The 17,601-nt window shown below is 31.7% G+C and overlaps 2 protein-coding genes and 5 non-coding genes across 7 annotated transcripts; 6 read left to right on the forward strand and 1 right to left on the reverse strand.

Annotated features, from left to right (window-relative positions):
- Positions 1–226: 226 nt before the first annotated feature.
- LOC108470475 (cystathionine beta-lyase, chloroplastic) lies at positions 227–6,911 on the reverse strand. The gene is made up of 13 exons (XM_017771798.2): positions 6,708–6,911; positions 6,100–6,270; positions 5,895–6,008; positions 5,296–5,366; positions 5,074–5,165; positions 4,657–4,744; positions 4,445–4,556; positions 3,672–3,768; positions 3,486–3,567; positions 2,136–2,253; positions 1,262–1,369; positions 1,073–1,175; positions 227–505 (listed from the first exon to the last, which is right to left on the reverse strand). Exons 1-13 carry the CDS (start codon positions 6,771–6,773, stop codon positions 330–332), a joined length of 1,398 nt encoding a protein of 465 aa, XP_017627287.1. The 5' UTR covers positions 6,774–6,911; the 3' UTR covers positions 227–329.
- Positions 6,912–12,940: 6,029 nt separating this feature from the next.
- Positions 12,941–17,402, forward strand: LOC108474259 (eukaryotic translation initiation factor 2 subunit beta). The gene is made up of 10 exons (XM_017776207.2): positions 12,941–13,207; positions 13,359–13,399; positions 13,581–13,689; positions 13,981–14,030; positions 14,121–14,175; positions 14,286–14,377; positions 14,641–14,786; positions 15,076–15,218; positions 15,332–15,417; positions 17,110–17,402. Exons 2-10 carry the CDS (start codon positions 13,364–13,366, stop codon positions 17,185–17,187), a joined length of 795 nt encoding a protein of 264 aa, XP_017631696.1. The 5' UTR covers positions 12,941–13,207; positions 13,359–13,363; the 3' UTR covers positions 17,188–17,402.
- On the forward strand, positions 15,550–15,631 carry LOC128284583 (small nucleolar RNA SNORD34). The gene has a single exon (XR_008275008.1). It is a non-coding gene; the product is annotated as a small nucleolar RNA SNORD34 (small nucleolar RNA).
- LOC128284580 (small nucleolar RNA SNORD34) lies at positions 15,765–15,845 on the forward strand. Its single transcript, XR_008275004.1, has one exon. It is a non-coding gene; the product is annotated as a small nucleolar RNA SNORD34 (small nucleolar RNA).
- On the forward strand, positions 15,982–16,063 carry LOC128284581 (small nucleolar RNA SNORD34). The gene has a single exon (XR_008275006.1). It is a non-coding gene; the product is annotated as a small nucleolar RNA SNORD34 (small nucleolar RNA).
- On the forward strand, positions 16,413–16,495 carry LOC128284582 (small nucleolar RNA SNORD34). Its single transcript, XR_008275007.1, has one exon. It is a non-coding gene; the product is annotated as a small nucleolar RNA SNORD34 (small nucleolar RNA).
- LOC128284579 (small nucleolar RNA SNORD34) lies at positions 16,600–16,681 on the forward strand. The gene has a single exon (XR_008275003.1). It is a non-coding gene; the product is annotated as a small nucleolar RNA SNORD34 (small nucleolar RNA).
- Positions 17,403–17,601: the final 199 nt, after the last annotated feature.

Here is a 17,601-nt window from a genome sequence, read left to right on the forward strand (position 1 = left end):
ATTTGATTTTGAAATCTAAAAGGACTAAATTTCAAATTTACAAAAAGTAATGACTTAAATGTACTAAGCACTTAATAAAGACATAATTTTAGCTAAATGGCATGATCTTTAATATAAATCAATTACATAATAACATTTTTTAAAATATATTAAAATTTTTTGTTTGGGCTTTGCCCTAATTCACAAAAAAAGAAAATGTATATTAAAATTTCAAAGTCAGCCATAATTATTAATGTATATTAATCTCTCATTTATTAACTCAATAATTGTACAAACCAAAACAGTTTAAAGGACTAATCAAATACATCATCTAGCAAGCAAGACAGCAACTACAGAGGGCCAGTTCTGAGGGCATTGTCTAAATCCGCAATGAGATCCTCTACATCCTCGATTCCAACTGATAAACGAACAAGATCTTCGGTTAGACCTCGAGCCTCACGGACTGCACTCGGAATACTTGCATGTGACATGAAGCACGGTAGGCTTATGAGAGATTTCACGCTCCCTATTAAATCAATCACAATCACATATTGAGTTTCGATCATCACCAAAAGGGTTCAACAAGTTCAACAATCTGAATATTCGATAGTGATAAATCTACCTAAATGTTACTTGCCACTAATACCGACTATCTTATAGCTTATTTTGCAGAGTAATGACAACTCAGTAATCTTATCTGACAGCTAACCTAGCATTATACGATTCAAAGTAACCGAAGACGATGTAAAATACGAAAATATTAAACATGAAAGCATGCATATTATATAATAGGTAAAAGAATATCTCTAGCAGAAACAATATTTCGTTCTTCCATTAAAATTTAAGACTGATGTAACACATCTGCACTACGAAAACTAAACCTTTAATTTACTTTTAAGATTCGTCTATATGGGTTTTTTTTTTATTATTCGTTTTCTTCCCCCTTCAAGAAATAGAATCTATTAAGGCAAGTGATACGAATTCTGTTACAGAAGATATTCCAAAAGTTCAGATTGATGACTAAAAGGTAATCAGTACTGAAAGTTCAATTATGCATTTATATGTTATAAAAGAACATAGATGGTGTCGTTACCGAAACTAACTGTTATGCTGAAGTATTTAGTCGTCTCAACAACATGCTTCGAGAGTGCCAGAGAACCTGTCAAAAAACTAAGTACAGATCCTGCGCCCTTTGCCTACAAGAGTGAGATTAGGATATTTAATGCTAAGGATATTAAAGACAAGGATGTTGAAATTGGAATTTATATCTATCAATAAATACCTGAGAATAGTGTAAATCACGTCCAAGGTGATTAGGAAGACCAGCATAGTTCACTTTCTTCACTCGTGGATGGGAAGAAAGGAACTCGGCTATCTTCTGTGCATTTTCCTGTAGGAGATTCAGAAACCTTAGTTTCATGTTTGAAGTCAAGCAAATTTCAACCATAGAAACTATGGGGAAAACTGGACCTGTAAATTTGGACCCAAACCCAAAAACCAACCTGATTAACATGAATCCAAACCCGACCCAATCCGATTCAACCATAAGAAGTCAACAACCAGAATCCACCTAACTCAAAAAGACCTAAGCCAAAAATGACCCGAACTCAAAACCCGAGATGACACGACCGGAAAACCAAATGGGTAAACTCAAATGATACTATCCCAAAGTGACCTGAATCTAAAAGGACTCGAAAACTTTAAAACCAAAATAGACGTGATACAAATTAATCCAATCCCATCCAAAACCAATCCGTCCAATTGACAAGCCTAGAGAAAAATAGCCAGATAGAAGATCGTTAAAAGGCAGAATAGGAACTTGAAAATTCTTCAGTAGATGATCACTGAAAAGGTAACATCAACACACAATTAACGGTGACAGAAAATATGTCTAATTTGTCAAAGTACAAATCAGACCATATAATCAACGGGACACGCTAGTGGAAGAGGTCAATCTCAACACCCCTCTTTCTCCATATCAAGGCCATACATAGTGTTGTATAAGAATAGACTAAATGATATCTCTAGGCTATTCTACTTCCCCAAGTCCCACATGAAGCACATTGCATATAACGAACAAAATATAGCAACATTCAATCAAACATATACTTCATAAAATTACGTGCAGGAATAAAAGTATATATCTAAAGCATTACCTGTTGCTTTTCAACACGTAAAGCCATGGTCTTGATGCCTCTTAAACAGATCCAACAATCAAAAGGAGCTAAACCAGAGCCAACTGCGTTTTGTAGGAAATACAACTCCTTTGCCAAGCTAGTGGTTAACAAAAGAAAAGATTTCAGAATTAGGAAGGTAACAATAAGGAAATATGACCGGTAAAAGTTAATTATAATAGTGGAGGTTAAATCCTTTAGTAGAAGAATAGGAAGAGTGATGATAACTACTGATAAGAAAAGTGCATACAAAGAGACCTTTTTCTTCCTAAGAGCATTCTTATGTGTATAATTCACGGCAAGATGGTAGAACTGTTGAATTAAAAAAAAAGAAGCAAAAACAAATTTAGGGACACAAATTCAAAAGATCTAGAAGTTTTTGGCCATATATGTAATACATATTAATTTTTTAAATAACAGAAGCAAGACTTTACCATTCTTATGAGCTGTGAGCAAAAAAAAGAGATATTACAGATGCAAAAGATTAATCACCAATTACGCAGAATGTAGGAAATTTAGAATTACTTATGCCTTCAACTTTCTTGTATTTATTAAAAAAAATGCTTGTATGAATTCTGAAAAAAGGGGACATTTATGAAAAGATTGTCTGGTTTAGACAAAACTGTTGCAGAGGTTCCAGCTAAGTGTTAGCAAAAATGTGAGAAGATTAGTTCTTCAAAATTCAATAAATAGCTACTTAGGGACCCTCTACTCTTATAAAACTTAATTAGATGGAATGCATCAAAGAAAGCAACTGAAACTGCGTAAATCCTATACTAGAAACCTAGCACTTGAAACAACAGGTAAAATATATAGATAAATAGCAATTGATCCAGTATAAAATACATATAAAACTAATATACAATGAATCCCCCAAAGATTTGTCTAGAAAAGCAACTATTATTTCACAATGAAAGTTTAACCGATTCTTTCTTGGTTCTTTTCTACTCCAAGGACCTCGATCAAAAAGTCTGAAAAACAATATTGAAGTTGGGGTATAAGTCTTCCAACCAAAACTCTAGGAAATCATATCATACTCCCAAACTTCCTCCACTTGGAAGTTTGACGTTCAGTGTCTTAACCCTCAATTTACAAGAACATAGTCTTATTACCCTTTTCGTAAACAAGTTGAAAAGAAGCATGTAGGGGTAAAAAATAAGAGTAAATAAGATTAAGCAAATATTTGTCCATGTGAAAGTAGAAAGATTAGGTGATGGTTATAAATACTTCAAATCATCAAATATTACTGGATCTTTAAATTTATATTATGAATTTTAAAATAGGTATAATATCCAATATTACAAAAGAACTGCATGAGAAAGGAGCTAATACCTCTCTCCTTTAACAGCAAGCACGCCTGCCATGAGGTCACTATGCCCAGCCATAAATTTAGTAGCAGAATGCATGACAATGTCTGAAACAAAATCAACCAATCAAAATTACCAATAATCTAAACCATAAAATCCTACTTGCTTAAAAATTTAGAACTGAACCCAAAGATATGTATATTGTTGATACCTGCTCCAAGTTCCAATGGCCTTGACAATACTGGGGTCATAATACTGTTGTCCACCAACAGAATGGCCCCATGGGTATGAGCCATTTCTGCAATTCTCTGAAAATTATACAAACAGGAAAGAGAAAAGGTTAAGTGGTGTTATTCCACATCCGTTATATATTGGGTCTCCCTTTTTTTCCCTGATAATGTTCGGTTTCTTCCCTTGTTACCAATTGGTTTTACGTTAGATGCTAATATGGTATCAGAAGATAGGTTCAATTCTGTTCTACCTGCCTAACACCATGTGAGGTTTGTGAGCTACATGTAAGGGGGAATGTCAAGAGGAGTTTTGAGAACCACACGAGGCGGAGTGTTACGTGGTGTTATCCCATGTATTAAGTATCTGGTTTCCTATGGTCTTATACTAAAGTTGGGCCTCTCCACTTGGTTTTAGGTTGGATGCTTAACAAAAGCACTTTGCTATTAGAGCTAAGATGCATCACCTGTAATTATGATTTCAACAATGAAATAACAAACTCAAATACCTAATTGCACACATGTATAACCACAACAAAAATGATCCAGCATATATTAATTGACAATAGATTTAAATCATGCACACTTCTATATCCTGTCTTGTGCAGAAAACAACATATATGCATTATTATATCAATGCATTTTAGCAAAATGTCAAATTAACGTGTATCTAACAACTGAAATCGTAAGACTAACAAAATCCAAACATAATGGTCAATGAAAATATATATGACTAGAAAAAAGAAAAATGTCTCACACGAATATCAGCAATTTGTTGTCGAGGATTGGTAGGACTCTCCAGCCACACAAGCTTTGTCTTGGGGCCAATAACTTTTGCAACTTCACTCAGATCACTAGTGTTTACTCGTCTAAACATTTGAAGCAATTTAGATTTCTATAGCGCTAGGATAACAGAAGAAGACAATATACAGTAGGATCACAATGCACAAAATAACAGAATATACTAACTTTACCACAACTCCAGATCTTGGAGTTACTTGAGATAATAAACGATCAGAGCCACCATAGATGTCATCTCCAGCAACAATTTCTTGGCCTAAAAGAAGAGAAAAAACAATATTATTAAGGTTTTCTTTAAGTGCACGAAAGGAATTAGAGGCTTTACAGAAATAAACTACAGACTTGAATTACTAAGCATAAAAAAAACATGAATGGAGCAAGGACAATGAGAAAACAGGAATAAAATCTTTTATAACAATGCTACAAACAGTAAAAGGGCAACAAGCGAAGTGAAAAATTGTCATGTTGATGACAAATACCATCATAACCAGTCTCAAGTTGCTGAAAAAAAAAATTATAAGCGTTATAAACTCAAATGAAATATACTGCAAAACGAAACAGATAAAGTGATAAAAGATAAAGTACCAGTTCCAACAAGATTAGCAACAGCAGACAAAGCAGCCATTCCGCTGGTAAAGCAAAATGCTCTATCTGCCTTCTCAAGCTTTGCCAAGAGCCTACAAGATAAAGATACACACATCTAAATACTCCAGAAAAGTACATTGTAGAAGCTAAAAGGGTTGGTATCACTGATGATAGATCGAAGGCCTTCAACCATGCTGAGTATGGCAAAACACGAAATTACACCTTTCCAGGACATCCCGCGTAGGGTTTCCACTCCTAGTATAATCATAAGGCCCATTTTCAGTTGCCGAAGGCTTCAAAACAAAGTATAGAAAATGCTAATTAAAGTCTGACCTCAGTGAGATGCCAGATATAGGCAAGAAACAGATAATAAGCATTCATGTCTGGCTGTATATGACCATGTAAGTGTTAATTTTTGTCTGCATATATTTTGATTACTTTTTGGATTTTCCATATAAAGTAATATGTATCGGATGATGAAAAAAAAACCATAACTGATGCCAGAATGCAGGCTACATATCAAAACTACTGAGATACAATGCAGGAGCTAGATCAATCTTGGATATGCGTAATCCCAGTTAATATTATTCATGGTTCAACTTGCTATCCTCAGAATTGACACAATATTAGGAAATTCAGTGTATGAATCAAACTACAAAGCTTATTGCAAGCAAAGCATTAAACCAAGCAAAACCATATAAACAATAAAATGCTAAACCTTAGGAATTCAGAAATTTCTTAAATTTTCTTTACCAAAGTGTTGCACGTTGATAAACAACTGGTAAAAGATACTGCAAACCAACAAATTTCAGTAAGATTACCTGCTTAAATGTAGCTGTTTGGTAAAGAGGTGTACTCATTGCACCATAAGGATCAAAATTACTATCAAAATTCATCAATAAAGTCGAAATGCTAGGGTCTTCCTCGTTGACATCCTGTTTTGTAACGGAAGAGAAAAAGTAAATATAACAACAATTGCAGACACCAGTATAACCACCCTTTAGAACATAAAAGAATGATACAAACCAATTGAGCATCTGTAACAGAATCAGCCAAAACTGAAGCACTAACATCCATGTCTCTGTGCCCTAAACAATTCAATCTGAATTGCTTTGTGGACAACTTTAGCTTTTCCTCTAAACATAATTCCTTCCTAACCTGAAAACTTCTTGGAAAATAATTTTCTAGCAAAGAACCCTACATAAATAACAAACAGAATAATGTTTTCCATTCCATTAATTCAGCTATTTACAAAAGCTCCATTTAAATATCAATTCAGTTACTGTAATGTTTGCTTGTTGAAATTATTTTAAATAAAAATTTAAAAATCAATTTAATTATTAATAAAAATGTTATTATTCGTTTATTTCGTAACAGTTTTGAAAGCTCAGTAGAATTCAATTACAGTAGCACTTTCTTTTACTTTATCTAAAATTCACTTCATCGACATTAGAATAGCTCAAATCGTAACAGCTTTAACCAGGCATTATCAGAAATCAATATTGGAAGAAAAAAAATTCCACTAAAACAAGCAGTTTCGTATATTTTAAAACACACACTTATCATTTTGAAAGAAAAAATTACGGAAAAAATCGTAAAGACAAATAGAAAGAAAGGCAAAAGAAAGAGTTTACGCAGTGGCGGGTAGGATCAGAGTAGAGAGAGGAAACGAAAGGCTTGAGAGTGGGCGATGATGCCATTTCTGATCCCCCAAATCAACTGCGGATGATTATATTTTAAAACTGTTTTAGGCTTTATGAGCTTTTTCAGTGCCGCCAGTTAACTACAACTTATAATAGGGTTAATTCCACTCGGTATCCATGCAAATTGTCAAATTTTATGTTAGTATTTAAATTTAGAAACCATTTTAAATAACATTATTTTAAAAAATAGGGTAAATTACAATAGTAGTCACCTAATTATTAGTATTTTTTTGTTACCCAATTATGAAAAGTTATAAAATGTTCATTCAACTATTAGTAATTTTTTTTTGTCAGCCAACTATGAAACGTTTCAAAATGATTATTCAGTTTTGTCTTTTTTGGTGATCAACGAGCTAAGGTAACAATGAAAACACCCAAAAATATAAGTTGGGTGACCAAAAAAGATAAAATTGAATAGCTGAGTGATCATTTTGTTATTTTGCGTAGTTGGATAACCAAAAGGGAAATTTACTAATAGTTGATAATCATTTTAAAACTTTTCATAGTTGAATGACAAAAAAAAAGTAATAATTTGATTACTATAAGTGTAGTTTACCCAAAAATATATTTGTAATTTTTTTCTTTGAGGATTTGGTTGAAATTGTTAACTTAAAAGTTTGGGTATTATGCATCTCCATTTCAAATCTCATCATAGTATTATTTTATTAAAAATATAAAAATAAAATATACTTACTTTATAAAAGAAAATATCTTTTGATGATTTTTAATTGAATTAGAAATCGATTAATACGTGACATCAATTTAATTAGTCCTTTAATAAAATAAAACCCGTTAAATTAACTATTAAGTGCTTTTTATATATAAAATCATTTTAAGTGTTTTATGTAAATGATGTATTAAAAAATAGAGATAATGTTAGAACTTGTGAAATTTAATTTTAATTCATTAAATTCAACTCGTTTATACAATAAGTAACAAATGTGCTTATAATTTAATATATTTATTTTAAATATACTTCTCAATATATTTTAGATGGCATTTAACAATTAAGATAATTATAAAATTAACGGAAAAAAATTGGTTAACAATACTTTAAGAACTTAAGTAGAACATTTTAAAATTTAGAAATTATCATAACACTAAAGTTGTACAAGATATTGAATAATACAACAAGAACGATTCACATCGTGAGTGATGCATGAAACCACTAGATTATTAGTTTGAAAGAATTTGGGATTGAGTTTTGGTGGAGTATAGACTATATGAATGATTAATACCTTCGGTTCGATGCTTATGAGCAGAGGCGAATTTGGGGGGGCTGGCATGGGCCCTGACCCCCCTTAAACTGGAAAATTAATATTTAGGCTAAATTATACTTTGGCCCTCTTAAAATTAAAAAAAAATCGATTTAATGTTTTAAAAATTATAAAAATATAGAATATAAAAAATTAAAATTTCATTCAGCCCTTAAAAAATTGTTCTAACTTCGCCCTTGCTTATGAGGTACTTATAGGAGGGTGACTGGCATGGATCCCAACCATTGAGTTCTCTACTTTATAGGTGTCATATGAGGCGACAAATATCAACTTAGGGTATTGTTAAAGTTGACATGAAGGGATTGAACTAGCCATTCGTTAAATCAACACATGATGTATTGTCAGAGGTTGTTAGAAACTATTTCACTTATATATTTTGAGGATTGTGTGCGCTCACTCACTTTGTGTGAGCTCACTCACTTTGTGTGACTGGATGTTCAAGCAAAGCATATTGCTTCTTTAGTGAGGCCATGATGCCGAGCTTCATTTTGTGCATAAAGTTAAGCTTCACCAAAATCCTTGTAGCCTTTGCATGATCTAGCGAGGGGGTCCAAGGTGAGGGTATAACAATAACCCTTTAGACAAAAGGCAAGTTATAAAGTGATTTGGCTTGATCCGGTTTGCTGACAAGGCTTGCTACAGACCTTTGACAAGGTTAGTGGAGGGTTTTCGAAGCTTCATCTTTATTGCCCCGATTATCTTGCTTTTGTATCGATTGCTTCCAAACAAGTGTTTGCTTATGATTGGAGATTTGTGCTATTTCGTTCTTGTTGCTTTCTTGTTTAGGATGTCGCTTCATTTTCTCGCCCAAATACTTATAAACAAGTCATTTCAAAATCGGTGTTCCGTTGTGTCTCTTTGTTTCCTCGTGTTTTCGTTTCCTTTGTTGCTAAAAAATTGCTTATGCTTTCTCTGTCTTCTACCCTACTGTTATTTCTTCAAATACGGTCGTCAATCCTATATAATTTCTGGTAAACGACGTTCTGATGGAGGGTGAAGAGTTATTATGTACCACCACAACAGAGGAAACGACTGTAATGTTACTGTTGCAGTGTCTGAAAGTGTATCATTGTAGATATGTATTTCAATTTAGTCGAGAGTCATTAGATGAAGGGTTATCAGTGTCTGAAATTGTATCATTAGATGAGTCCCTTTGTCGTTGCTATTATCCTATAGGGTGTTAAGCCTCTTGCCTTGGTCTTTAGCAGAATCTTCGAAGGGACAAGATCTCTCATCTTGGTTTTCATGGGCGTAAGAGGTATAAAACATATCACTTTAGCCAATTCGTCAAGTGGAAAAAACCTCTCACATTGGCCTTTAGTTGATGCTAACAAGAGGGTGAGACCTCTTGCCTTGATCTTTTTGGTCGTAAAGGGGACAAGACCTTCCACCTTAGCCATTTCATAGAGGGGGTGGGACATCTTACCTTGGCATTTAGTTTATTCTTCCAACGGGAATGAGACCTCTTACCTTGGTCTTTTTTTTCCTCATCCTGCAAGGTTGATTCTTCTTTATTCTTGCGAGTTGCTTGAGGAAGGATGTCAGGTAGTCCTTTGGTGATGCTTGCTCTTTATTACGAAGAGGTAGAAGGAGACGTCCTTGTTGCTTAAAGATTCTGAATGGGATATCGTTGTTGATGTTGTGGTGCACCTGTTGAGTGACTTGGGTCTGTATCCACCTTCACTAACATTTTCTTTCATCAATTTCCTTTACCGAAGCCTTTATCTTAAGGAGGCAGGATTGTCCTTCTCCTTGCTACTGTGAAGTTGAACAGTAATTGAAGAAATAAAAGGAAAAAAATGGGTTTTAATATGGTATTATAATTGAATAATCTGCTAAGAGAATATAAATCATATTGATTGCACAAACAATGCTTACTAAAAATAATGATTGTTCGGTTTTTTAAGAGGTGCTCAACTTGATATCGAGTTAAGATAAGAAATTTTTTTATTCGATTTCTAAAATTATTGAAATGTGACGTAATTTCTATTTAAAGTTATGTTGAGGATGTTGAAACATTTGAGGAAATCTGATCTTATAAAAGAATTGAACTAATAAAGTAGATTCGGGATTAAGTGTTTAAGGTTTAAAGTTATTGGGTGAAGGTTAATGTTATTTTTAAGGTCTAGGGAAACATGTTTTGGGCTTCTTGATGCTTTGAAAATAGCAATTGAGTTGAAAAAATCACTTAAGAATTTGTGGCTTACTTAATACATTATCCGAGTATTTAGGATTTAGGGAAATGAGTTATGAGTTAAGCCTTTCAATAACATGGGTAAAATTTTTGGTGAATTTGTCAAGAGTGGAGATCATCAAAAGTCACCTAGCAGTGGAATGTTAAGTATTATGGAAATAGATTAGGGTTTGTCTGCAACGTGGGCAAAATTTTCCATGCTTATGTTTAATGTGAAAATCAATTTAAATTACCCGATATAAAGCAAGATAATATACTATTTACATGAATGATCACTTGGTAACAAATATATTGATGGCATGGTTGACCGGTATAAAGTAAGATAATATACTACTTAAATGAATGATCATTTGATAACAAATATACTGGTGGCATAAATGATTTAAGGGAAACAAAAATGATCTTCATACTTATATTTATTACTTGGACCAATTCATTAATGAAAGAAGAAAAATGAACCTACAATGATTTTACAAATGGAAGTGACCACTTTAGTGATAGACTCCAAAATTAATCAAGAAAAATGAAGTAAATTAGTGTTCTTCTAGTAAACTTTATGTTTATGTTCAGAGAAAGAAAATAGCTATATTTAGTTAGAGTTTGATCCAAATGTTATGTATTCATGTCTTGCTCGAGTTATTTGAGAGTGTAATCGTCCAGTGTTCAGGCCTGGAAAGGGTCTAAAAAAATATTTTTTTAGTTTTTAATGTGAGAAAAAAAATTCAAATTAAAATAAATTAATTAAATGCCTAATGCTTTTAATTTTTTCACTATAAATACTTCATATTCTAGAATCCCAATTTTTTTTTTCAGTTTTTATTACATTGCATTTTATAAAATTAAAAAAAAGGCTTAATTTATTGTTTGCTTAATATCCAAAACTGTCACGAACGGGCTTGATAATATTCTTAAGTTTTTAACGTGTTCACATTGTGAATAATTGACATGTGGCAAGGAAAGATAACAACATTTGTGGAGGGAAAAATTCCAACATAAATCCCTTTACATTTTTTATGTAACTTTTTAATGGTGTTCTACAAATTATTTTTTCATAATTAGCGATTCTAGTTTGCTTATATTTAATAATGAGAAAATATTTGATACGTTATTAGATGAATTTTTAAACTATACAAGTAAAGTTATGAGGTTGACAAGTGTCTTATAAATATATAATAAAATATATAAAATAAAACTTGTGACAATTTTTAAAACTGCTTGAAATAAAAAAATACAGTGTCGATGTAACAAACACTAACCATTCAATAATTTAATTTACAAATTTACATAACAAGTCACTTTAAATGTTAAAACAGTTTTAAAAAATATTATCATTAATTTTACAAACTAAATACACTATTAAAAGTAAATTTATTATTATATCAATCTAATATTGTTTATTTTAATTCAATCTAATATCAATTATCATGTTTATAGAATTAAATATATATTATTATGTTTTAATTTTATAACCATATGTTAACGAAATGTTATTAAATTTATAAAAAATCAAGGAATAATTAGTATAATTTAATTAAATAATATAATCAACATGTGTATTGAATAAAGAGAACTAATATTATTATATAATTAACTATTTTTATACATATAAAATTTATTATCTAAAATAAACTTTGATATTAATAAAAGGATAAATCTCAAAATTATACATGAAGTTTGATTTAATGCTAATTTGATACATGAACTTTGATTTGGTGTAATAATACACAAGGAACTTTGATTATGGTTCAAATGTAACATGAAAATTTAATTTTGATTCAATCGTACATATTCAAAAAATCAACACATAAATTTACTTTTATATTTTATAAATATAATTAATTATGTATGCAATATATAAATATAAAATGATGCTATATCAATAATTGTATTAATAATTTGTGAAAATTTAATCAAATTAAAATTTAAAATATAAAATTACACAAAATTCAAATTCAAATACAAAATTATATGCAAAATTAATTTTATATATAATTTTAAGATTTGTCCTAATAAAAATTCATATTTTTTATAAGTTTGATATAGAAAAATCACTTCAAAAACATATATTAAATACATTTGTTAAGTCTAAAACAAAATGTAAAGTAAATTCAAGAAAAAAAAAAGTAACTGTCTCGACATCCTTTGAATTAGAGGTATCTATAATCTGGCTTGTACCTAACAAATTTTAAGTTCAAACTTAACTTGGAAAATAGGTTTCAAATTTTGCTAAAGTTTGGTCGAATAAAAATACTAAAACTCAGGTTTGATTTGTCCATATTAAAATCTTTTATATTATTTTTGTAAAAATTAAAATATAATGTATCAAAAATACTAAAACATTAAAATAAATATTTTTAATAAATTAAAAATAAATTTTAAAAAACTTTTATACTTAAATAACACTATGCAATTTAGCAAACAAATGCCTCTAAAATAGTTACAAAATTAATAATAAAACAACATTAAAGAACAAAATTAACAATTTCTAAACAATAACAATAAAATAATAATAAATAATAATAAAATAATAGGAAAATAGTAAGAAATAACAACAAAACAATATTTTTTTTGTAAATTCAAGCTAAGCTCAGGTTAAAAAACTTTACTCAAAACTCAATCCATTATTTTTACTTATTCTTTTAAACTTATATTTTTATTTAAAACCTATCACTTTTCAACAAGCATTCAAACTCAACCGAGTGATATGATGGAAATTTCTACTTTGGATACATGAAAGAGTACTTATTTTTGGTAAAAAACTATATTTAAAAAACAATTTAATTAAAAAAAGCCCCTTATGGCTAACCCTAAATTTTATTTTAGCCAAAGCATTTTCTATTAGAATCCAAGCACACATATTGTTATCTTCCAAACGCCAGCCGACTCTGTACCCTTCATTTCACATTTCTTCCACAAATCAACTGTTTCTTCTCAAATCTAAAGCAAAGCAAAGCACGCAGGTTAGTGTTTTCTTTTTTGCATCACCATTTCTGTTCCCTACGCAAGGGTTGCGAGCAGTTTCCATGCTTTATATATATTCTAGGGTTTTTTTTTTAATTTAATAGAGAATCTCTTTTGTCCATTCCTTATGAAATTTCCTTTGCTTTGCAGCAATCATGGCAGATGATGAAGTGAAGGATGAGGTGCCGGAAGTAAGTGTTATTTTTATCTTTTTTTTTTTTTGTAATTAATTTATGAAAGAAGATTGCAGTGGTTCGTATTTTATGCTTTCTTCGCATAAATAATTGACCTATATTACTCGATACGATTTTAGATATTTTCACATGATCTGTTTTAATTTTTTTTTTGTTTGATGAATGCCTTTTTCTTCAGATCACATCATTTGATCCTACTAAAAAGAAGAAGAAGAAGAAGGTTGTGATTCAGGACCCTGCAGATGAATCTGTTGACAAGTTGGCAGAGAAAACGGAGGCATTATCAGGTACTTTTTGCTAATTATTCATACAAACAAAGATCTATTGTTGATTGAGAAATCGAAAATTCATGTAAAGTTACAATCCTCATGTTGCTTTTCGACTGGAAGATTGAGAGCTAACTATAGAGACTAGATGGTTCTGAGAAAATGAGTAAAAATATTAAAGTAAGAACAAAATATAATTAAAACAGAAGAAAAAGGGTAAAAGGCAAATTGTAAAAACATCAACAGGTTAGAGTCCTAGAAAATGTGCTTTGTTTTGTTAGGAGACTTATTTATTTCTCTTTTTACTTACAGTTTCTGAAGGGCTCGACTTTAGCAATCTGAAAAAGAAGAAGAAGAAACCAGTAAGTCATAGCTTTAAATTAATATATATACATGTTAGTATGTTCTCTATCAATTAAAATATTTTGATTGTACTTTCTGTGATATTGTAGGTAGAGGCCAATACATTCACTGACGAAAGTGGGGATGCAGGAGATGATTTTGATGGTTAGATTTTCCTTCATTAAACTATTGATTGGTGATATTGTGAAATGGACACTGGTGTTGTGTGAAATCTGTTACTAATATTTTCTTATGCCTTTTTACCCTTTATCTAGGTCATATTGATGGGGATGAAGAAGGTGAAGGCATTGTCTTGCAACAACGGTACCCTTGGGATGGAACTGACCGTGATTATATATATGATGAGGTATAGTGTGTACCTTGGTGCATTGTTGATGTTTCATACTTTTATTTTCTTTGGATATTAATGTTAATACACCTATGAATTGTACGTGTTGAAATCTTAAATGGATTTATTATATGTTTCTCTATGGCTATTGACTGATTGAATGGCTTTGTGCTTCTTCTTGATCTTATTTGGTAACAGCATACTTGAAAATTTTTTGAGTTTATATGCTATTTCAGCTGTTGTACAGTCTATTTAACCTTCACTTGATGGGATGAATGCAGCTTCTTGGTCGGGTGTTCAACATTCTCCGGGAGAACAACCCTGAGCTTGCTGGAGACAGACGTAGAACTGTTATGAGGCCTCCACAAGTTCTTCGTGAGGGCACCAAGAAAACTGTTTTTGTAAATTTCATGGATCTATGCAAGACGTATGTTACTGTCCTTTTTCCTTTATTGCGTAGTCCTTTTCATTTATACACACGCACGTGTGTGCACACACACACAGCCTTCCAATTGGTATAAAAATATATTTCTTGAATGTTAAGTCATGTTGCATGGTCATGGACCTAGCATGGTCATGTTAGTCTTTCACATAGGAGTTAATCAGATTTGGGGTTTTTAGTTAAATTTACCATCTAATGATGTTCTATTTGCAAATGAATTCCACACAAACACCACACCCTTTCTAACAACTTCTTGGCTGAGAAAATCGTTTAGAATGCATCGACAACCAGACCATGTCATGGCCTTCTTGCTTGCTGAGCTGGGGACAAGTGGATCACTTGATGGGCAGCAAAGGTTGGTTGTGAAGGGCAGGTTTGCACCAAAAAATTTTGAAGGGATCCTAAGGCGTTACATCAGTAAGTCCCTTTTTTCTGTCATTGTCACTTATATTGAGATGATAAGAAATGTTACTTGAAGCTGGGAATATTTTGATGGACTGACTTTGGGATTTTTGGTTTCCTCTTCACAGATGAGTATGTCATTTGCCTTGGATGCAAAAGTCCAGATACAATTCTTTCAAAGGAGAATCGTCTTTTCTTTCTCAGATGTGAGAAGGTAACAAAAACAATTTTCAAATTCTCCTCCATCCCTTTCATCTTTCTCAGATAAGCCTGCTGTTAATTGCCTTGGGTGCTTATATATATCATTGTTTTGAGTGATGTAATTTGTAAAGAATCTATTCTTTTTAGAGGCTTATGATGATTAAGAATTGCCTACATTGTCAGACCTTCAGTCTGAAGACAACAAAAACTACAAATCTGAGGCCTAAAGTCAATGGTCGTAATTTAAAAAACTTATTTTTTGTTGGTGGATCAACCAATTTCATTTTCCCCTTATATCATGTATGTACTCTGTGTATTGCTTTGTTTGAGTGATGTAATTAGTGAAGAACCTATGCTTTTTGAGGCTTATGATGATTAAGAATTGCCTACATTGTCAGACCTTTAGTCTGATGAAAATAGAAATGCAAATCTGAGGCCTAAAGTTGCCGGTCATAACTTAAGACTTATTTGTGATGGTGGACCAACCAATTTCATTTTCTCCCTACATTAAAACATGCATGTAGTCTGTATATAGCTTTGTTTTGAATGATGTAATTATTAATTAATCTATGCTTTTAGAGGCTTATGATGATTAATAATTGCCTACATTGTCAGACCTTCAGTCTGATGAGATTAAAACTTACAAATCTGAGGCCTAAAGTTTCTGGTCGTAACTTACAAGTTATTTGTGATGGTGGTGGTCATGCTTGTTGGGCATGGACCAACCGTTTTCTCCCTATGTTAAAACATGCGTGTAGCCTGTATATGGCTTTGTTTTTAGTGATGTAACTATTAATGAATCTACATATTTAAGAGGCTCATGATGATTAAGAATTGCCTACATTGTCAGACCTTCAGTCTGATGAAATTAAAAGTTACAAATCTGACGCCTGAAGTTGCTGGTTGTAACTTAAAACTCGGACCAGCCAATTTCATTTTCTCCTAATGTTGAAACATACCGTATATAGCTTTGTTTCCAGTGATAATTCTTAATGAATCTACTCTTTTAGAGGCTTATGATGATTAAGAATTGCCTACATTGTCAGATCTTTACTCTGATGACAATAAAATAAACAAAATCTGAGGCCTAAAGTTGCTGGTCATAACTTAAAAACTTATTTGCAACGGACATGCATGTAATCTGTGTATAGCTTTGTTTTTGAGTGATGTAATTATTAATGAATCTATGCTTTTACGAGGCTTATGATGATTAAGAATTGCCTACATTGTCAGATCTTTACTTTGATGACAATAAAAGTAACAAATCTGAGGCCTTAAGTTGCTGGTCATATAGAGTGTGATTATGCTCTGAGAACTTTCTGCATATTTTTCATGTGAGATATGATGACGTTAATATTTCTTCGAAAATTGTCTTGTGTGTTGATTGGAGTAAAGTTTTTAGGGTGTATTTTTTTGTTTGGTTTTGTTTTTTAAGAAGTTTTATATTAGGTTTAAAATATTGCTTATATTTCGTCTTCTCTTGAAAGGGCGCTTATGATGTTTGACAACTGCCTACATTGCCATATTGTTTTGTGAATGAGAAAAACGATAGATAGTTCTGAAGCTTCCTTTAAAGACTTTCTAATGTTTATTTGTATTGGAGTTGTTTAGGAATGAGAATAAAGTTGATTTTACCTTTTCTTTTTTCTTCCCCACTTCCTACCATTGTCTAAAAAGTTCTGATCTATCTTTTTTGGTTTTGTAGTGTGGGTCTGGCCGATCAGTTGCTCCGATTAAAGCTGGTTTCGTTGCTCGTGTTGGCCGCAGAAATGCTGGTACTTAGGGTTTTTGATTCCAGCCAAAATGATATTCCAGAAGTGAGAAATTTAGGAACACCTGTTGTTAGTATCTATGAGTAAAACGTTGATGAGATTTTTTTTTCTTTTATTGATAATAATGCTGATGAGATTTTGAATGGTACTAAAATTTAAGGAATGTGTGTTTGAGACATGTTATTTTTCCCCATGCGATCAACTTTTGCTTATCTCTAAATCAAAAGCATATAGTTGTGTTGGTTGTTGGCCCGGTTCTCTGATTTCGAATTGGAGCGTTCCGTTTGGTTTCATTAAATTCGGTTCGATTATTACCTAACATATTTGATTTGATTTTTTGGTTCACAATATATAGAATCCACTATTACTCGGACCTAAATCGATTATTTTCACAAGTTTTATCATGATGATATGTATTTAACGAG

Source organism: Gossypium arboreum, chromosome 11 (assembly GCF_025698485.1).
Source record: "Gossypium arboreum isolate Shixiya-1 chromosome 11, ASM2569848v2, whole genome shotgun sequence".
Classification (NCBI taxonomy): Eukaryota; Viridiplantae; Streptophyta; class Magnoliopsida; order Malvales; family Malvaceae; genus Gossypium; species Gossypium arboreum.